The sequence below is a fragment of the Vombatus ursinus genome, unplaced genomic scaffold (genome assembly GCF_900497805.2).
Source record: "Vombatus ursinus unplaced genomic scaffold, bare-nosed wombat genome assembly UNPS02014768.1, whole genome shotgun sequence".
NCBI lineage: Eukaryota > Metazoa > Chordata > Mammalia > Diprotodontia > Vombatidae > Vombatus > Vombatus ursinus.
Window position 1 is genome coordinate 26279526 of NW_020954546.1, and position 21692 is coordinate 26301217.

The following is a 21692-nucleotide window of genomic DNA, read 5'->3' on the forward strand; positions in this document are numbered from 1 at the left end:
GGTGCCAAGGGCAATGCCTGACTGCCTTGAAATTCAGTATGGGGGAAGGCATAATGATAACATACACCCCCGTCCACACCTGGATCTCTGTAGGCATCAGGAGATAATACAAAAATGAAAATTTGATAGATGGCAAACTTACAGAGGCAGTTATGTGCATTAGAAAATGAAAACAGGAATAGCAACCTATCATAGCGATGGCTAAAGGAGAGTTCTTAACCAGGATAGATGCAGTCACAAAAGAAATGATATTGATTGTGTTCAATTCAAAGCCTTACATAAATCGTTTAGCTAGGATAAAAGGGAAGCTGATAAGAAAAAATAATCAAATATCACTGAAGAGATCTGTAGGGAACTAAAATAAGATCAAGAGCCATCCCACAATGGAGAAGTGGTCAAAGGATGCGGCTGACTAGTTTTCAAAAGAATTACAAACTCTTAGCTGTAAGAAATAAAGTTCCAAATCATTAATAATTAAAAATGCAAAGGGTTTCTGCTCATGGCCAGTTGGCAAAGATCACACTATTTGGAAATAGTCCATTTTGGAGGGGCTGTGTGTGGAAAGGCAAGCGTGCTAATAATCAGAACCATGAATTGGGCAAACCATTCCGGAAAGCAAATCAGAATTAAAATCTTTTCCTTTTAAAGGTGACTAACGATGGCCATATCCTTCAACCCAGAAATCCCACTCCTAGGTGTATGTTCCTAAGAGGTCAAAGACATCTTTTTTCCATCAGAATATTTCTAGTTTTTTTATTATAGCAAAGAACTGGGGGAGAGGACGGGGAAAATATATCCATTCACTGGGGAATGGCTAAACTGTAATGTGTGCAACTGTGGTGCATAGAATATTGCTGTATGATGAGAAATATGGACAAGCATGGGGAAATGTAGACTAGGAAAACTGTAGTCACAAAAACCCTGACAATACGGGGCAGGTAGCTGGCACAATGGATAGAGCCGCCAGCCTTAGAGTCAGGAGGACCTGAGTTCAAATCAGGCACTGACTAGCTGTGTGACCCTGGGCAAATCACTTAACCCTGATTGCCTTACCCCAAAAAAACTAAAAAAAAAAACACGACAATAAACAGAATTTAAAAAAAAAAAAAACACTGCTATGTAATGATAGTGACAACAGGGGCCTAGAGAAGATATTAGAAAATTAATTACCCTCCCTTCTTTGCCATGATAGGAGACGATGTTGGGTGCAGCATATTGCATGTACTATCAGACTCAGTTGATGTATTGGGTTTTTTGCCTCATTTTTATTCTTTGTTACAAGGGATAGTTTGCTGGGGAAGGGAGGGAGGGTGAATGTATGTTGAAATGAAGATGATGTAACAAGAAATGTCAGTAAAAATACTTTTTTATAAGTCAACAGTGAAAGCTCAAAACACTAACTCTAACTATGTAGAAATAGAAACACATGTAGTGCCCAAAATGGAGGGGAGTATATCCCCTGTATTATTTTTTGTGATCCCATCACCTCTGTGTTATTGTGCTCAGTTCCGAGTGCCATGCTTTTGGAAATTGTATCCGGAGGAAGGCACTCAGAGAGTGAAGGTCCTGAAGACTGCCATGAGACAACCAAGGAAGGTGCTAGCTAGGGGCACCTATCTGTGCAAAAAGACTCACGTGAGAAGAGTGAAGTATATTCATTCTGTCCAGCCCCAAAGGGCAGAATTAAGAACAATTTATACAGGTTGAAGAAAGATAGATTTAAGGTCTGTATAAGGAAAAAATGTTATAAAAATGGGAGCTACTCAAAAGTGGAATTGGTTGCCTTGAGGGACAGTGAGTTTTCCATCACTGAAGGTCTAATGGGGGTGAAGAAGACATGACCGTTTGCCAAAGTTATTGTAGAGTAGATTTTTGTACGGATTGACCAGATGGCCTCCAAAGTCTGTGAATTCCTTGGGCTTATTCATGGAACCCTTTTACAGATCATAAAATACTTTCTATGTGACAGCTTTGTGAAGTAAGCAGAGTAAGTTTTATTATCCCCATGTTGCAAATGAGGAAACTGAGGCTGAGTGAGATGAAATGACCTGCTTGAGGTCACATCATTAGGAACTGATGGAACCCAGGTCTTCTGACTCCAGATCCAGCACCTCGCTACCTCTAAGATGACAAAGGGCTGCACGTCAGTGGGGGAATGGTGGAACAAAATATGCTATAAGAATGGAACGGAATATTGCCCATGGTTATTCATCTCCTAAGAGTTAGAGGAGGAATTTGAGCCTTGGTTTCTCTTGACTCCAAGACCATGATTTTTTCCAGTACACTGTACTTGGTATTTGGAAAGAGGAGAGAGGGGTTGGGATGAGAAGCTGAAGGTGTAAAGGACAAAGGCATAGGAGAAGAGCCAGGGACTGATGGGACCTTGAAGGGAAAGAAACAGTATAATTTAAGCTCCGTAAGGGCAGGGGCTGTTTTGCTTTGGTTTTGTGTTTGTATCCCTAGCAACTCCGTTGGCTCTTAAAACCTAACCTTGACCATCTTTTTCTGCTGCTCTAGGCCACCGAGATGGTAAACATCCCCAAAACCTATGGAATTTAGTGCACAAAGGGCATGTTTGGCAGCCACTAACCTCATAATGTAACACAGGACCAGAAAGGCAAAGACTTCCTGTATGTTCAGGAGATAAGGTTCTACGACCAGTTGGAAAGAGATGATGGTCAAAGTCAATGTTACCCCTTCCCTGCCCCCCCAAAAAAGCCAAGACTACAAAAGATGATATTGAGACTGGAATGTGTTGAGTCTAAATGCAGATCTAAGAGGATTCTGGCCTTTGAGAAATGCGGGCATTGTGAATTGAGAGGCAAAAAGAAAAAGGCCAAATGAACCAGTTCTAAGCTGCCCCTTTTTTGCCATTGTTCTGTTTTGTTTTCAAAGTAAAAATAATTAAAATGTTGAAGCTAAACAAAAACAAAAGCACACCTGCCTTTGCAGATAGGGTGGGGGCCCAACCAGATGTTCTAGGCTGAGCTAGCCTAGCCTCATTAGGGAGCCACTGGTGGGTTCTGACTTTCTCCCAACAGATAAGCGGTTAAGAGATATGAGCAGGCCGTTTTCAAAAGAAGAAATTCAAGTTATCAACAACCATATGGAAAAAAAAAAGTACTCCCAATCACTAATAGTAAGAGAAATGCAAATTAAAACAATCTTCACTTCTTGCCTCATACACATCAGACTGGCAAAGATGGCAAAAAAAGGAAAGACTTCAAAAGTCCTATCAATGCAATTAGAAGCACAGGAGGCATATATATAGATATAGATGTGGATAGACACATATGTGTGTATATGTATAGATATATAGACATATAGATATTGATATAGGTATATGCAGACAAGACCATACATTAATTTGCTTTGCTTACCTATATTGATTCCTTATCCTCCCAGTCCCCCAGAGCAACATCTTACCCTTACCCTGTTTATCCAATCAGTTACCATATCTAATTCCTCCTCAATGCAAGCCCTGCTCTCTGCTCACACAGCTATCACCTTAGTTCAGGCCCTCATCACTTTCCCCCTAAATAGGTTATTTCAGCAGCCTTCTAGCTACTCTCCTTGCCTCAAGTCCTACACTGTTCAGTGCTGCCAAAGTAATTTTTCTCAAGCATAGATCTGACTTGTGACTTCCCTCCTCAGTCAACTCCGGTACCTCCCTATAGCTCCCGGGATAAAATACAACCTCCTCTGTTTAGCTTTTAAAGCCCTATATTGGGGCAGCTAGGTGGCGCAGTAGATAGAGTACTGGCCAGAGTCAAGAGGACCTGAGTTCAAATTCAGTCTCAGACATTTGAGACTTACTAGCCGTGTGACCCTGGGCAAGTCGCTTAACCCCATTGCCTAGCAAAAAATAAAAAAGCAAGCCCTATATACCACCTGGTCCCAACCTACTTTTCCAGCCTTACACTGCCCCTCATACACTGCCCACCCACAGCCAAACTGACCTCTCTCTATTCCTCTTATACAACATTCCAACACCTATATTCCTGCCTTTGCACTGGTCATACCTCCTGCCTGAAGTGCACTCCCTCCTCTTCTCTGTCTGAGAGAACCATCTCTTCCCTTTCAGATGCAGCTCTGACATCATCTTCTGCATGAAACCTTTCCTAACCGCCCCCCCACCCCGCAGTGGCTAGTGACCTCTTTCCCAGACTACTTGTATTTCCCTACTTCGTTTATATTTGTGTTTATTCACTTTATTTTTATGCTGGATGCATTTATGTATGCGCTTGTCTCCACCATTAGATTGTAAGCGCCTGGCTTCTGCCTTCTCTGGCTTGTTTCAAGACAACTCAAGTCGTGTCTTCTCCCAGAAGATTTTCCCTGTGCTCTCCTCCCTCACCCCCACAGAGGAAGCCTCACCTCCCAGATTACTTTCTATTTACACTCATCTAGACAGTTCTTTTCTCTTTGTCTTGCCTATTAGAATGTGAGCTCTCTAAGGGCTTGGACCGTGTCTTGCTACATTCTTGCCCGTCTTTGTATCCACTGAATAAATACTTACTGATTGATTTGTGAGTGGGGATAGTTTATTCTTTGTACCCATATTCCCATACCCTAGCACCTTGCCTGGCACATAGTAGGAACTTAATAAATGTTTGTTGATTGAAGGATTGATTAATATAAAAGAGAGAGAGAATGTAGGGGAGAGAGAGAAGGAGGGAGGGGAGAGAGAAAGAAAAAGGGAGAGAGAAAGGGAGAGGGAGAAAGAAAAAGAGAGGAGGGGAGAGAGGAGAGAAAAAAACAGGGAGAGAGACAGAAAGAGGGAGAGAGAAGGACAGACAGAGGAAAAAGAGGAAAGAAAGAAAAAGAGAGAAGAAGAAGAGAAAGAATGAGAGGAGAGACAGAGGAGAGAAAGGGGAAGAAAGAGCAAAGAGAAATAATTTGAGAAAAAAAGAGAAAGGAAAAGAGAGGGAGAGGAAGAAAAGGAGACTTAGGAGAGAAAAGGGGGAGAAAGAGGAGAGAGAGAAAGAAAGGGGAGGGGAGAGAGAGGAGAGAGAGAGCATGCATTAATAAAACACTTTTTAAAAATTCCCTATACCTCCATTTACCACGTGATGATCCCTGTGAGTATATGGTGTGCTATAGAAAATCATCTGTAAAAACCTTCTTGCTCATTTTCCATAATCATAGATCATTGGTGATAATAGTTAGCATTATTGAAACCTTTTAAAGTTTGCAAGACACTTTACAAACTCATTTCATCTGATCCTCACGACTGCCCGGGGAGGCCGGCGTTATCATTACCCTCATCTCACCGATGAGGAAGCAAAGTGTCTGATCCCAACCACAAAGATTCCATTAGGTTCCCCACTTACTAGAGGGCCACAAGCAAAGACTGGATGACCACTTGTAAAAGCTATTAGAGGGGATTCTTGTTAGGCACATGTTGAACTAGATTCTGAGTTTTTAACCTGTTTTGTGTCATGGATCCTTTTAGCCATCTGGTGAAACCTATGGGCCCCTTCTCAGATTAATGATTGCAAATGTATAAAATAAAACACAAATGATTACATGGGAAAAAAACAAAGACTCCATTAGACTTGACTGGGACTGTGTTTGCTTTTCTTTGTAGCCCAGGGCTTAGCAGAGTGCCTGGCACATTGTAGGTGCTTAATAAATGTTTAATATCTGGCTCCCACCCATTCCATCCATTGACTGAGAAGCATGAAGTCATATGTTTTCAGGGGGGGTCAAGTGTGAGCGCATCCTTCTTTTCTCTACCTACTCGTCCTCAGCTTGGACAGACTTCAGGAGATGGCAGAGGATAGAGGGGCCTGGACTGCTACGGTCCACAGGGTCATGGAGAGTCTGACACAACTAAATGACTGAGCAACAATCCATCTGTCACAAGGGAGGTTCTATTAAGGGTTTGGGGAAAGGTAAAAAAGAGTCATTGGGAAGGAACAGATATAAAAAACAGTATCAAAAAGAGACAAAAACTTAAAAGACTTAAAAAAAAGAGTTTGAAGCATAATGAGATGATTATTCATAAGGTATTTGGAGAGAAGGGAAGGGGGTTAGGGCCTGGACTAGGGGAGGCATTGGACAGTAAGATGTGCTCTTACGGGGCACACAGTGTCTGCTTTTGCGCTTTTGTCCCCAGCTGGTGTCTGGAACATAGTAAGCTTGTTGATTAATGGATTGAGAAAGAATGAAAAGAAAGAAGAGACGGTCACTGATACGTGTTCTGAAGTGCCCAGGAGAGGCCAAAGAAAGGCCAAAAGGAACCACAGATGAGCAGGTTAATGATAGAGATTCACAATGTCACCTGCAGCGTCAATGCTACCCTGTGTATGGAAGTGCCCATTTCAGGCGGTGCTGGCTAAGTTCAAAAATTTTTAAATGGGAGAAAAGATGAGGAATGTTGAGGCCCGAGGCCAGGCAGAGGGACAAGCAGAGTTTGGAAGGGACCCTCCAGGAAGAAATGGAATTGAGGAAAGACTAGCACTACCAGACCATTTGGTCTTTATTCTAGTTTAATTTTGGAATCAGGAGACAGCCTTGAAGGGTTCCTGTCCTGAGATCAAAATCCCCTGGACAGGGGCAGCAGTGGATAGAATACCCGCCCTGGAGTCAGGAGGACCTGAGTTCAAATCCGGCCTCAGATACTTGACACTTACTAGCTGTGTGACTCTGGGCGAGTCACTTAACCCCATTGTCTAGACAAAAAAAAAATGAAATCTCCTGGACAAGGAGAGGGAACTAAAAAGCAGCTGCCTTGGAGAAGAGAGAGGTGGCTTCTGCTGTGGCTTGACTCATTGGGACGTCGGTGGGGAGGCATCAGAAGAGCCCAGGGCCCAGGAGTTTTTGTGCTTCTTTCCCCTCTGTAGGTGCTTTCGAGTGGTTTATTAGCAGTATGTGTCTTCGGAGTAAGGGAACAAAGAAACAGTCTAGGTTCAGTCCTCACCACCCTGAGGAACGCCTAAGTAGAGTTGGTGAGGGCCCCTCAGGCCGATGGCTCGGGCCTGGGCCGCCATGGGAGGAATGGGGCTTGGGAACTGAAATCCTGCCCTATTTAGGATTGGACAGCCAGGGCAGAGCAGGGGTTAACTCTCCCGGGTACCTTCTTCTTTGGGCTGGGCTGGCAGGGGTGGGAGGGAACCCTGTTTAGCCAGATAACCGCAGTCCCCTATCTCCCACAAACAGCTGGAGGAGCGCTGGCCCACCCTGAAGGCACGTGAGGTTGGGGGAAGGGGCTTGTAGGTTCCTGGGCTTCTCCCCATGTTTTGTGATCAGGAGGCCTAGGAGTTTTCCAGGAGTTGGACACCAGGCTGTCTTTGGGCCAAGTGAGTCTGGTACTGACTGTGAACACAGGAGGCCCCAACCCCGTTTCCAAATAGCTTCAGGGCCTGGGACTGGGAAGCTGTTTGTCCCAGGAGAATGGGTCTTTGTAAGTCCTGAGGTCGGGGAGCTGCCCATCCATGGCAATGTCTAAATTCATTTTAACAGTATTTATCCCTACTTCCACACGTCTGTACCGCTGTATCTCTACATGTGCAAGAATTTGTGTGTGTGTATGTGTCTTTGTGTCTTTGTGTCTGACTATGCTCTGAACTAACCCTAAAAAAAAAAACCAAAAACCTTTCCTTTTACCCTTCTACTCCACTTAGCTATTAATAATAATAGCTAACGTTTATTATATAGAGCTTGCTACGCGCTGGACACTTTAAAGTATTTCATTGGTTCCTCACAACAATCCTGGGAGGAAGGTGTTGTTCTTATCCCCATTTTACAGTCAAGGACACTGAGGCAAACAGAGGTTAAATGAATTGCCCAAAGTCACACAGCTAGGAAGTATCTGAGGCCAGATTTGAACTTAAGTCTTCCAGAATCCAGGTCCTGGGAAGGATGTCAGAAGTGGGAATGTTCGGAAAGCATTGTTGTACTAGACACTCAGAATACAAAGAAAAACAAAGCAGTCCTTGCTGCCTGAAGGAACTTACATTTTGAAGGGGAATGGGGGGAGGGGAGTGCCCCAATCTCCCACACTTCGCTCTTGCTCAAGCTGTACCCTCCCCCTGGAATGCCTTCCTTTCTTCGTTCCATGCCCACCCATCCTTTAAAACCCAGCTCAAATGCCCCCTCCTCCAGGAAGCCTTCCTTGATAATGACCTTCCCCTTCCAATCTCACATAACCCTTTGCTTTGTGACTTTTATCGTATGTTATAGCTCTTTGTTACACATATCATGTGTGATATGGCCCATGATAGCCGTGGTATTGCTGGTGTCATCCCCTGTTAGTAAGCTCTTGGTCTCTCATCTAAACTCTGGGATCTCCTCCCTTGCCTAGCACAAGACTCTGCATACAGTAGTTGCTCAATAAATGCTAGTTGATGTCTGTGAGTATATGTGTGTATTGGAGCAGGATGGTAGCTGGACTTAGAAGTTGTTTTTGTTTTCCTGACCCCATTTGGGGTTTTCTTGGCAGAGATACTGGAGTGGTTTGCCATTTCCTTCTCCAGCTCAATTTTACAGATGAGGAAACTGAGGCAAACAGGGTTAAGTGACTTGCTCAGGGTCACACAGCCAGTAAACGTCTGAGGCCAGATTTGAACTCAGATCTTCCTGACTCCAAGACTGGCGCTCTACCTGCTGCACCACCCAGCTGCCCTTTGGAAATGGAAGACCTAAATTCAAGTGCTGGCTGGTTCTGTCACTTACTGGTGGCATGAATTGAGGCAAATCACCTCCCCTTCTGGACCTCAGTGCCCTCATCTATTAGTCAGTCAACCAGCCTTTGTTAAGCACTCACTATTACATGAATGGGTTGAATCAGAGAAGCTGAGCACTTCTTCACCTTCTTTTGTGTCCTGGACCCGTTTGGCAGCAGTCTGGGGAAACCTGTGGTCCCCACCTCAGGGTCATATTTGTAAGTAATTGGAGCAAATGCTCCGTTTCTGTTAGAGGTTAGTGAAAATTAAAAATGTAGTTTTTTTCCCATTCAAGTTCATGGACCCCAGGTTAAGAACCCCTGGACCAGATGATTTCCAAGGTCCTTTTTGTCTCTAACATTCTGTGGTTGGGGGAGGGGGGCATTTTCTGGAGTTGAGTGCTCTTGCACCTACACAATCTGACTTTACTCGCTTCCATTTACACAATACTTTACAGTTTTGTAAGCTTTTTCATGGACATCTTAATTTACCTTGATTTCTGAATGTATCCTTCCCTACCCCACACCCAGCAACCCACTCTTTGTAACAAAGATTTTTATTTATTTATTTTTTTGGCAACAAAGATTTTTTTTAAGAGAAAGAAAAAAAGTAGATTAACAAAACGAGTCAACACGTAAGTCACGTCTGAAAGTGTACGCAATATTCCACATCCACAATTCCCTACCTCCGCCATTGGGACGGAGTTGATATAATGTATAGAGTGAGTGGTATTTGTAGCAGCTCTTTTTAGAGGAGCCACAAACTGGAGAGTAATGGGGTGCTCACCTTTTGGGGCATGGCTAACCAGACTGTGGTGTGTGAATGTAATGGAATACGAGTGCTCCACAAGGAATGATGAACTAGACGGTCTCAGAGGAATGAAGGGAACATCGTATACTTGGAAAGACTTGAGCACTCTGATCAACCAAGGTTTCAGAGGATCAAATAGGAATCCTGCTATTTACAAAGCCACGAACCTGTTCCTTTGAGGAAAAGGTAGAATGAACCTTTGCTTCTTCAGTGAATGTCACAGTCCCAGGTGCCCCCAAGAAAAGTAGGATTCTGACCCTTAGGCTTTTTTTTTCAGAATATAAGACTCACCCACCTCTTCCCCCACTCCCCTTCCATTTCTGTTCAAGTGGGATGGAGAAGCACCTTTCTGCCTGGGGGAGGCAGGGGAGGTGTAGTGGATGACCTCTGCAGGAATCAGCCCTGGGTGGGGGACGCTGACCAGCCCAGGCCTGGATCTTGCAGGCTTCTGATAAGCAGAGGGTCCGTGACACCCTCCCTGATAGCAGACTGGTTGTTTATCAGGGTCCTGGCCTGGCCAGTCAGCCCCACCCCCAGGCTAGCCTCCAGCCTCCTGGACCTAGCAAGTCTCTCTGAGCTCTCTTGGGACTTGGGTGTGGGCGTCCACAGTCTCACCCTTCCCCAGACTCTTGTCCTGTCCAGTTACCAATATGGCTCTAGATTTTAGTTGGGTTCTAGGCTTGAGAAGACCCCAGGGAGCAGACAACGGCCTAGGCAGACAGGGGGTTGAGGTTTTGGTTTGGATGTCAACGAGAAGCTAGGGGCACCTGCACCCAGGCAGGGGGTTGAGGTAGGCAGCACTAAGAAAGAGAACCAAGCATGGAAGGAATGAATCGATCAATCAATAAACACCTACTAAGCTCCTACTATGTGCCAGGCACTGTGCTAATCACTTGTGAATGAGATGGAAGTTTGCCTGAGGGACTTGATGCCTAAACGTGCCCCTACACAGGTCAGGATAGCAGTGAGGAGAAGGGCATTTGACCAATCCTCCATGGGCAGAGGAAGTTACCTGGGCCCTGGAGATCTCAAAACCTCTGGGCCTCAGTTTCTCTAGAATGGAGGAGGGGTTGGCCTAGAGAACCTCGCAGGTGTCAGCCTTTCAGCTCTGAGTCTAAGATCCTGTGCTTTCTCTACCGCAAGGCAGGGTTCTAGAGAACCCTGGCCAATCCAGAGGATAATGTCCCCCAGCACCCACTATAGGAAGACAGGCCTTTCCAGCTCACAGAGATGTGATGCCCTCTGTCACATTACCTCCAGAGGTGCCTTCCACCAGGCAGCCGAGGGCATCGCTGCCTTTGGAAACTCTCAGGCACAACCCACAATAGACCAGCGGGATGGGGAGAAGGGGTGTGCTGCTCCGTGGTGCCCAGCATCACTCCAGGCTGGCTGCTGGGGGAGACAGGACAGTGATCAGGAGATTCCCAAGTGCTAAAGAACATGTAAGGGTCTAAGGGCCAGAGGGTTAATGCACTTACCACTGACACAGATATAGTACTTTAAAGTTTGCAAACCTCTTTACTTACATAGATCATCTCCCCTGAGCCTCAGAGCTGGCCAAGGTAGGTAGGTAGGGTCTGCAGGCATCATCCCTCCCCAGCTCCCCTATTTCTTCAAGGCCAGCAGCATCCTTCCCCACTGCCAGGCCAGCCCCCACATCCAAACGGCCGGCAGGTCTCATGGACTCTTCCTCTACTCTCTCACACCTCTCTTGATCACTAGCAGCCCAGTACAGACTTCACCTGAGCCCTAACCTATAACAATAGCCCCTAATTGATTTCTCTGACTACAGGATCTCCCCTCTCCAATACATGCTCAGCTCAGACACAAAATTGAAAGTCACACAGGTCTCACCATGTCACTCTGATCAAGAAGCTTCTACTTTTTTTGGGGGGGGGGAAGGCAATTGGGGTTAAGTGACTTGCCCCAAGTCACACAGCTAGTAGTCATCTGAGGTCCAGATTTGATTTTTTTTTTTAACTTTTAGGCAATTGGAGTTAAGTGACTTGCCCAGGGTGACACAGCTAGTAAGTGTCAGAAGTGTTTGGTCTGAGGCCGGATTTGAACTCAGGCCCTCCTGACTCCAGGGCTGGTGCTCTATCCACTGTGTCACCTAGCTGCCCCCAGCTTCCAGAGTTTTCCTTTACCTCTGGGATAAAACACAAATTCCTCAGCAATTTCCAAAGGCCTTCACCATTTGCCTATCTTTCTAGATTCACTTTACATTATTGCACTCTTGATCCAGCCAAACTGGATTATTTGCTGTTCTCTTTATAAGATATTTCTAGGTAGTACAGTGGATAGAGTAGTAGATCTGGAGTCAGGGAGATCTGAGTTCAAATCCAGCCTCAAGACTAGATATGTGACCCTGAGCAAGTCACTGCTTGCCTCACTTTCCTCTTGTATAAAATGGGGATAATTTTAGCACCTACCTCTTAGGGGTGTTGTGAGGATCAAATGAAATAACACTGGTAGTGTTTTGTAAACCTTAAAGCACTGTGCTAGTGCTTGCTATTATCATTTCACCTCTACACCTTTACTCAAGCTGTGCCCCATGCCTGGGATGCCCTCCCTGTTGGAAACCTTAACTCCCTTCAAGGCTCAGCACAAATGTCATCTCCACAAGACCCTCCCTTATCCTCCCAGGTTAGTCCCCATCCCCCACCAAAAATGCTTTGTACATACTTTTTATTTACTTCTTTGTGTACATGTTGTGCCCCTCTCACACACGCTGGCATGGAAGCTCCTGGACAACAGGGAATATCTGTTTTTGTCATTGTATCCCCAGGGCCTAGCACATGGGGTTGTTGTTCAGTCGGGTTCAACTCTTTGTGAGTCCATTTGGGGTTTTCTTGGTAGAGATACTGGAGTGGCTTGCCATTGCCTTCCCCAACTCATTTGACAAATGAGGAAACTGAGGCCAACAGGGTGAAGTGACTTGCTCGGGTTCACACAGCTAAGTGTCTGAGGCAGGATTTGAACTCAGGTCCTCCTGACTCCAGGCCCAGCATTCTATCCACAAAGTCATCCAGCAGCCCCTACAATGTTACATACGTGCAATATGTTAAGTTGGTTGAATTGAACCAAATCCCCTCTTTAAAGAGGAGAGAACTGAGGTTGCGGTGGCCACCTGTGGTCGGGCTAATGAATGTCAGTGGAAGGAGGGGAAGGCAAGTTCTCCTGGCTCCACATTGAGCCCTCTGCCATGCAGAGGAGAGGGCCTGGGACATGAACAGAGGCTGCAGACTCACACTCCACGGCTGTGCCAGGGACCCTCCCTGAGGGGTGACAATGGCAGGTGGAGGCCAGGGGGCAGCCTCCAGGCCAGACTGGGCATCTGCTCAACAAAGAATCCCTCCAGAAAGGGTTAAGGGGTGGAGCTCGACCAAGCCAGCCCTCCCCACCCTCCTCAGGCAGAGGACCCCACCCAAGAGGAGGAGCCAGTGGGGTTATAATGAGGTCGGCCCAGTGGCCAGGTGGAGACAGGGGGCACCGGCTCCCAGAAGGCCGCCCACAGCTCTTGATGCCAGGTAAGTGCCCAAGAGGCCCAGCCGTCTTCTCTCCTTTATCCTGCTCCGACCCTCTCTCTCTTTCCAAGTTTCCTAACCTCCTCGGTCTGTCCTGGCTTGCTTGGCAAGCTATCCGTCCTCCCCTCCTGTCCTAGTCACAGGGGCTGAGAACCTGCGGCCTCGAGGCTACATGTGGCCCTCTTGGTCCTCAAGTGTGGCCTTTTGAGGGGATCCAAACTTCACAGAATATTTGTTAAAATTCAGTCAAAAGATCGAACTTGAGGACCTAGAGGGCATGTGGCCTCGAGGCTCAGGTCCCCCACCCCTGTAGGACCTAGGACCCTAAGCCTGAGCTTTTCACCAAGGCTTCCTCTCCTCCACCGTGAATTATATCCTACTTCCCAATGGACTGGAGCTTGCTTAGAAACTGCTGCCTCTCTGGGGCGGAACCGAGGGTGGGGAGATAAGGGAGGTTTGTAGTAGGAAAGGGCCCCTTGCCTCTGTTCCTGCCCCGTGCTGCTCCTTACGAAGTTCCTTTCTGTCTCGCTTCTCTAGATGCTCCCTCAGGTGGAGGACGTTGCTGTGCCCATATGGGGCCCTGGCCAGGATATCATCGTATACTGTAAGTTTGCAATGAGACACTACAGTATAGATGATGTACTGGTATGGGCCGCCCTTCAGCTCTGGAACCCAGGAGTGCAGCAGGAGAGCCAGAGAGCTCTGAGAAGAATTGGGCCAGGCCCCAAGATGGCACACCAGGAGCGTGGGGAGGAAACCGTTACCATTACTGTGCTTAGTAATGGTAACGGTTCTCTTGCTGCACTCGGTGACCGTGCCCACAAGCAGAGAGGTGGAGGAGCCTGGCACTGGACAAGGCGGGGGGAGAGAATCTCATCTCTACTGACATTTTGTAGAAATAAAAGTGGGAACCAAAACTCTTTCTTCTGTCATTTTATTATCACCAATGAACCAGAGAAGGGGTTACAGAGGGAGGATGATATGTGGATGAGAAGCGGGTGGACATAACTCATCTCCAGGGCATCCAGGGCCTGGCTGGGGCTGTACACAGGGCACCTGCTTGGCGCTGGCTGTGGAGGGCTGGTTAACCAAGGTGCAGAGGCTTGGGACAAAGGAAGAACTGAACCCCTGGCTCTGGGAAAGGAACAGGAGCTGCCTGGAGCCCTCGGCGCCAGCAAGAGGACTCCCGAGAGGGTAGGTCTCGGAGCAGCTCCAGGCAGAGGCAGCTCTTGCTTCACTTGCCTGGCCGTCCAGTCCTCTCAGGGCTGGGCCTGGGGATCATTACACCCAATGATAAACCAGGTCCATGTGCCTGGCCAGCCTAGGGGTCTTGGGGTGGGGGCACGGTCACCTTCGGAGCTTGACCGAGAGGCGGAGCTGCACATCACAGAGGAATACGTTTCTGAGGTCCTGAGTGACTTCGTGTGCCAACTGGCTGATCAGCTGCCCGCTCTGTCCAATCAATATCCTCTGGGCAGGACAGAAAACAAGGGCTTGTTAGGGGTGGGAGGGACAAGGAGGGGAAAGGTAAATGGGAGAGGGGCTCGAGCTTTTAGGGTTACTACAAGGAAGAGGGGGAAATGCCATCCAGCCCTTGCCCAACTCCCCATCCCATTCCTCCCCGCCCCAACGTACCAAGTGGGACTCCTTAGACACGAGCAAGTCCTGCAGGATCACAAGCTCCCCACCGGGACCCTCTTCCCACAGCTTGGTCACCTGCCAAGAAAAGCCACTTCAAACCCCAAGCCCACAGGGCCTCCCCCTCCTCCTCCCCGCAGCCAAGCCCTGTACCTGCTGCACAGTGTAAGGCACCTCCTGAGGCAGGTGCTCCAACAGCTTCTCCCGAATTATGTTGGCACAAATCTCCTGAGGTGTCTGGCTGGTGAGCACTTCACTGTGGAACTCCCAGGGCCCGGGTCGGGCCTGTGCCAGAAGATATTGCTGTGGGTGCCACAAAACACATGGTTGGCCTCAGGGCCTCCCCTTCCATGTGCCCCTTGTTCCCAAGACAGCCCGAAACTTCCATTTCCTACTCAAAGGCCATGCCCAAGGCAGAAGACTTCAGGGGGCTGCATCTAGGTCTCTGAAAAGACAGCCCTACCTGGGGGTGGGGAGCAGGGACAGACTGACCTTCAGGGTCTCCACATCTTCCTGACTTAGGGCGGACAGCATGAAGATCTCCTGGAAGTGGGGCCAGCCTACCCTCTCCTTGAGGCCTTTTGAGGCCTCTGAGTCTGACTCTGCTGGGGCTTTCTGGGTCTTAGAAACTGGAAATGTCTGCTTCACTCGCAACTCTTTGCCACCAACTACACCTTCTGTGAGGGCTGCTGTCAAGTCCAAAAGGACAAACTTCTGTTTCAAGCAATCCACCTGGGGGGAAGGCAAGGAGTCAGTACACCCTCACGCCCCAAAGGAAGCAGCAGGGCTGGTGGTTCTTCCTTGGCATTCGGCTCACCTTATTCATCACCAGGATGCTGGGCACTTGGGGGAACTGAGACAAGCACTTGAGAACCTGCTGGTTAAGCTGGCCTCGGGTCCACTTGTCTGAGACGTCCACTAGAACCACAACTGAAAGGAAAACCAGCAAGTCTTACAGCCTCGATTCTGTAAACCTCTCCCATCCCTCCCCACCAAAGCGGACAGATCACTGAATAGGGACGGCCCCTGTCCCAATTCTCCCTGTGCTCAGCAGGTTATGATCCCTTGGGAATTTAGCAAATACAGAATTCCTCATGCCCTCCTGCTAACCCCCTCCCTCCCTCCCAGCCTTGCTCAGGATAGGAGGGGCCCTACCCAAGTCTGCGTCCTCCATGCTTCTCCAGGGATCCTTCAGCAGGGACTGCTCTAGATTATGCCTAGAGAACAGAAGCAAGACATTGAAAGAATTCAGCCCAGTATCCCAGGTGCTCCTGGGACAAAGTGGAGGGAAGCAGGAAGCTTCTGGTTTCCTCAGGCAGCAAAGCGGCACTGAGGATATAGTGACTGACTTGGAGTCAGGAAGACTGAGTCTCAGGCACTTACTAGCTATGTGACCTGTGGGAAGTTTCCCTATCTGTAAAACAGGTCACAGCACTTACCTCATAGGGTTGTTGGGACGCTCAAATGAGCTAACACATGTAAAGAGATCGGCAAACCTTAAAGTGCTCTAGACATGCTGCTACTTTATTATCATTCCCCATCAAAGCAGGCCGGTCTCTTCAGTATTATTACCTCTTTCGCTTCGCAGAGCTGATAAGGCCAGGCGTGTCCAGAAGAACCTGGAGGTGAGGAAGACAGAGTCTGAGAAGAAAGCAAGGACGGGTGAGTGTGGGGTGGGCCCTGGGGGAGGCCGAGGCAGCCTGGCTCTCGCAGCCTGGCTCTCGCAGCCTGGCTCTCACAGCCACTGAAGGGCCTGCATCACTGGTCTGGACACATGCTCTATCTTCCCAGATAAAGCTCCCTGAGGGCCGGGGCTGCTTTTCATGCTTATCTTTGCACCCTCATTGCCTAGCATGCTGCCTGGCATGTCGTACATATTTCCTACACCGTTGGGATGAACTGAGTTCTGAAGGATGCCCTCTTTATCCAGACAGCCCTCTCCCCACCCTCTTCCTCAGGGACTGAAGGAGAGGTCTCAAGCTGAGACCTCAGAGCTCGTGACTCCTATAAGGAGGGAGTGAGACAAAGAATTTCTCCCAGGTTGAAAGGAAGCTATTCGGCAGGTGCAGAGAGAGGCACAGACAGGGAGCCCTTGTAGAAGGGTGGCCTGATGATGGCTGGATTAAAGCTCTGGATTTGCTCAGGAAAGGATCAGATCACAGGGGGGCTAGTGGTCTTAGCTTCACCACTCCACAATAGGCATCACCAAGTTAAAGCTCCCAGCATTTTGCCTCGCCTCACCTCACCTCACCACACCTTACAGACACTTACCACCTGTGTCTCCTCCTCTGTGATGACCCCCAGGGCCTTGCATCGCGTGGTATGTACCTTCTTGGAGACAGGGAAAACCTGGCAGGATCAAAGTCAAGAGTAAGGGCTCAGAGCGATGAGACAGGGGTAACACAGCAGGGAACTGCCGGTGTATCATACTTTGCGGCCTAGCAGCTGGTTGGAGAGCGTTGACTTCCCGGCATTTGGGGCTCCCAGGATGACGACCCGCAGGATCCGGGAGTTCTCTGGCATGTCGGGGGGATGGGCCACAAGAAGAGCCTGTTTGTCTGGGAGGAGGCACAAAAGACAGTACGGTCACGTGACACAGTGACCCAGTCCCTTCTGCACTAACTCCCAGAATAAAGCTTCTCCAAAAAGAACACCCCCGCAGGCAGGAAACGAAACCAGAAAGCAGGTCTGGCAAAGAGAAGCCTGGGACCCTAGTGCAGCTCAGCCCACGACTCACCCAGCTTTGAGTGGGAATGAGGGGGCCACTCACCTCCCCTTCTCTGGGACTATTTCCCCACCTGTACAATGGGAATGGGGATTGTAAACTGTGCCCAGGTGCTCTATGAATGCAAGGGATTCTTACCATAACCACAACCTCAATAAACACCAAGAATCATTAGGAGACCTGGGTTCACATCCTAACTCTGAAGGTCAGTCTCCATACAACGCGTGGCAAGTCACTTTACCAAACCAAAGGACACCAAGCCCCCTCCAGCTGTTTTTCACAGCCCACCTTCCAGGTTTCTCTCTGCAGGCCGTCTCTCACTATCTTTCATACCTGGAATGTATTTGGGCCTCAACTCTGCCTTTCAAAATCCTTTTCGACCTTCAAAGCCGCTCAGGGGCCCACCATTCTGAGGAGCTTTCCCCTAATTCCTCCAGCTACACTGATGATCACTCCTTCCTCAAATCTTCTAGAGCGTTCTGGATTCTGCTTTGCCCCATCATTCTCTACCTTGCACAGCTCCTAGGCCCCATGCCAGAGATTCCTTACCTTTCTTATTTCAGGAAGAAATATTATATTCCCCAATGGCGGTCTGGGGAGGCTTATGGCCCCTTCTCAGAATAACGTTTTTAGAGACATATAATAAACAGAATTACAAAGGAAACCGATAACATAGGCAGCTGGTTGGTGCAGGGGATAGAATGCAGGACCTGCAATCAGGAAGACCTGAATTCAAATCCAGCCTCAGTCCCTCACTTACTAACTGGGTGAGTTACTGAAACTCTGTTTCAGTTTCTACCTCTCTAAAATGAAGATAATAATAGCACCTAACTGCAGGGGTTGTTGTGAAGATCAAATGAGGTATCTGTAAAGTGCTTTTTTTATATAGATGCTGGCTGTTCATAATAACAATAATTATTATTATGATTGAAATAAAGCTGAATTTTTTTCTCATCCAAGGTAACAGACCCCTTGGAATCTTAATTCCGGGACAAAATCCTTTATCCTCAGTGGTCTTTACACTCCCAAAGACAAGGGCTGTCTTTTAAATAAAATTTCTGCGACTCTGTCTAGGGACTTAGCAAATGTTTGCCTCAGTTTCCCTCCTGGGTAAAACGGGGATAAGCCCTCACCCTCCCCACCCGGCAAACTTAAGCCCCAGGGCGCTTGACCCTGTCCCAGGATCACTTACCCCGGTGCCGGGCCACAGCTGGGGCCCGATGGGCAGGGTCGTAGCCTGGCTGGGCGACCCCCAGGAAGTGGTCCAAGGCTGAGCCCCGTCCATGGCAGCAGCGAGCGGGAGTGGCCGCGCAGGAACCTCTAACCACAGCTGCCACACAGGCGAGAAGAAGCCTCAGCCCACGGGTGGGCAGGGGGCTTCAGGGGGAGGAGAAGGCACGGAGGGGGCGGGGCCAGACTGAAGGCGGGGCTTGGGCACCATGACTCAGCGGGCGGGGGCAGGGCCAGGGCCAAACACGGGGGCGGGGCCTGAGCGGCACGGAAGTACGGGGGCGGGGCACGGGAAAGCACGGGAGCTGAGATTCTGCCCCCGCGGCTGCCAGAAGCCCCGCGCTTTTCTCTACTCGTGACCTACTCAGAAGCCTCACCCTCACCCCCTACGGCTCCTCACCGGCGCTTCCTCGGCTCGCCCGCCAGATGCCAAGTGCCGCCCGCACCCACCTAGCGGCGGTCCGGCTGGGGGCCGCCATCTTTGCTCGCAGGGTGCGCCGGAAGTGGCCGAAAGCAGCCGGAGTGAGAGAGCGGCCCCCATAGGCCGGGCCGCAGAGGAGTCTGGGATACTGGAGGACTCCTAGCTTGGCCCTAGACGAAAACCACCCTCTGGGTCGAGTGAAGAGAGCCAGCCCCTCCCCCCGCCTCTCGATCTCCGCCGTCCCCACCCCAAAGACTTATTTTGGGCCTTTTTCCTAAAGGCTACAGCTGCCGCGAGGCGTGGCTGCGGACTCTCTCTATGAAGGACCGAGAGGAAGGACGGGCAGAGGCCCTTCCCCCATCATTATGAGGTCACTCTAGGTCCACCTGGGGGTCAAGTCCCAAGCTCTCTCTGCCGGTGGCCAGCTCTACCTAGACCACGTGGACCAAACCAATTGCTTCTCCCTCCATTGACTTGTACCCAAACACTCCGCGTCACGTGTTTCCCTTCTGGTTCAAGGACAGCCTCAAGTGACTATGCCTCCCTCCCTCCCCGCCCATCCTGTTTCTTTAGAGTATGGCACGTCCATCCAATGGGTCTTAGTGCACCGAGTCTCAGTGATACCTCCGAGGTCAAATTTGTCTCTCTTCATTAGGCCCTTTTCTTTTTCTTGTTGGCTAAAATTTGGTCGTTTGTGTATATGCATTTAAGAGTCTATGTATATAATGCATTAAATGCATGCATTTAAGGTGGGTGACCCTGGGTAAGTCACTTAACCTGGTTTGCCTCAGTTTCCTCATCTGTAAAAGGAGCTGGAGAAGGATATGGCAAACAGCTCCACTACCTCTGCCAAGAAAACCCCAAATGGGGTCACAAAGAGTTAGATAAAATTGAAACAACATGCATTAGTGTATATGCACAGGTTTTATCACTATTGGCTCCTTTCTTGGATTTTGTCTTTTTCCAAGTATCTCATCCATTTTTCCTTTATTTGTTTAGGCAATTGGGGTTAAGTGACTTGCCCAGGGTCACACAGCTAGTAAGTATCAAGTGTTTGGTCTGAAGTTGGATTTGAACCCAGGTCCTCCCGACTTCAGGGCCGGTGCTCTATCCACTGTGCCACCTAGCTGCCCCACCATTTTTCCTTTAGTACAGTGATTCTCAATGGTATCCAGCTTGGCCTATAGACAAGGCCAATTTTTTCCTTCTTTGTTCTTTTTAGTATAAAGCCCTTCTGATTAGACTTGCAAGAAACGAGGCAAATACTTTCTTACCAACCTTTGTTAGATGTATTCCCTTTATGTCATCACTGTAAATTAAGCTGTGGTCCAGAAGTCATTCTCACACACAAACTTCTTAACCAGCTGTTCATTTCCCAAACTGATTTTTCTCTTCTTCCTTTGTGAGGGAAACATCATCTGTGCCCCTATGATCTTCAGTTTCTTTTTCAGGATTTTATAATCATTTGCAAAACAATCAAAGTACATTCTGGCACTATCATTCACGCTCATTTGAATCACCAGAAGCAGAGAATTGTGATCTGTTTTGATGAATCATAGATTTGAAGCTTGAAGGGGGCATAGCTGCAGCCACGGGTCACAAAGCTAGTAAATACAGGAGGAAGAATATAAACCCATATCCTCCTGATTCTGGACCAATACTCCTGTTGCTACACTATACTGCTTCTTAAGAATTAGAGAGTTGTCTCAAGCACAAAGAACTTAAACTACTTGCGTAGGGTACCAGTCAGTATATGGGGGTTGGGGGTGAGGGATGACACTTGAATCCAGGTTTTCCTGGTTCCTAGAGAGGCTCTCTTTCCACTCTGCCACATAGCTTCTCATTAAGTCTTGGGAGGTTTTCTGTGATGTCCTGGAAACATACCCTGTGCAGACAACAGAGTTCCCTGTTGTGACCAGGTGGACGAGTATTTGTCACAGCTCCCCTAAGCATGGAATTACCAAATACTGCTACTTATCTACCTCCCATCTTTAGTTTCTGGGTTCCTATTATGGCAAGTCATGGCATCATCTTCCTGATGTCATGGTCCTCTTCTAGAATGAAGGATAGACAATAATCCTATCAGGCGCTAGGTGGTGCAGTGCCTAGAGTGCTGGGCCTGGAGCCTGGAAGACCTGAGTTCAAATGTGACCTCAGACACTTAGTAGCTGTGGGACCCTGGGCAAGTCACTTACCCTCTGCCTCAGTTTCCTCATCTGTAAACTGGGGATAATAAATAGCACCTACCTCCCAGGGTTGTTGTAAAGACCAGATGAGATAATATCTGGAAATGCTACCAATTATTATTACCAGGTCATCATTTGTCGGACAAGCAGCTTCTTTCACCTCAGAGAAGGTAGCTCTCTCCTTCTATAGGAAGAGGCTCAAATCTGTTTTTAAGCTCTAATTGTACAGCTGTCCTTTTCCTTCCCCTTCTCCTCTATGTAGCACTCCTCTAATCTTCAGCATAATGACAGGGTTCAGGTTTCTCCACCTCAGATACCTGTTTGATTCCAATGAAGCCTTGCATCTGTTTCCTAACAATCTGGAGTGTGGAGTCTCTTCATTTTCTCCTCTAGGTTGGAAGAGATCATCCTACGCTTCAGTTATGATAGTATTTACTAGGCTGGGTCAGAAATACAAGTCATTGCCCAATTTTCCTTCGTTATGGA

The 21692-nt window shown here is 48.3% G+C and overlaps 1 protein-coding gene and 1 long non-coding RNA gene across 3 annotated transcripts; one reads left to right on the forward strand and one right to left on the reverse strand.

Annotated features, from left to right (window-relative positions):
- Nucleotides 1–12433: 12433 nt before the first annotated feature.
- On the reverse strand, nucleotides 12434–19078 carry ERAL1 (Era like 12S mitochondrial rRNA chaperone 1). 2 transcript variants are annotated; one of them, XM_027861510.1, is made up of 12 exons: nucleotides 19000–19078; nucleotides 18562–18699; nucleotides 17075–17202; nucleotides 16916–16993; nucleotides 16217–16263; nucleotides 15800–15861; nucleotides 15462–15574; nucleotides 15137–15376; nucleotides 14798–14947; nucleotides 14642–14722; nucleotides 14358–14476; nucleotides 12434–12517 (listed from the first exon to the last, which is right to left on the reverse strand). In XM_027861510.1, exons 1-12 carry the CDS (start codon nucleotides 19076–19078, stop codon nucleotides 12436–12438), a joined length of 1317 nt encoding a protein of 438 aa, XP_027717311.1. In that variant the 3' UTR covers nucleotides 12434–12435. The 2 variants fall into 2 exon arrangements, with proteins under 2 accessions (XP_027717311.1, XP_027717312.1); XM_027861511.1 differs by lacking the exon at nucleotides 12434–12517 and having other exon boundaries at nucleotides 13925–14476.
- Nucleotides 12965–13923, forward strand: LOC114042794. Its single transcript, XR_003569027.1, has 2 exons — nucleotides 12965–13009; nucleotides 13544–13923. It is a non-coding gene; the product is annotated as an uncharacterized LOC114042794 (long non-coding RNA).
- Nucleotides 19079–21692: the final 2614 nt, after the last annotated feature.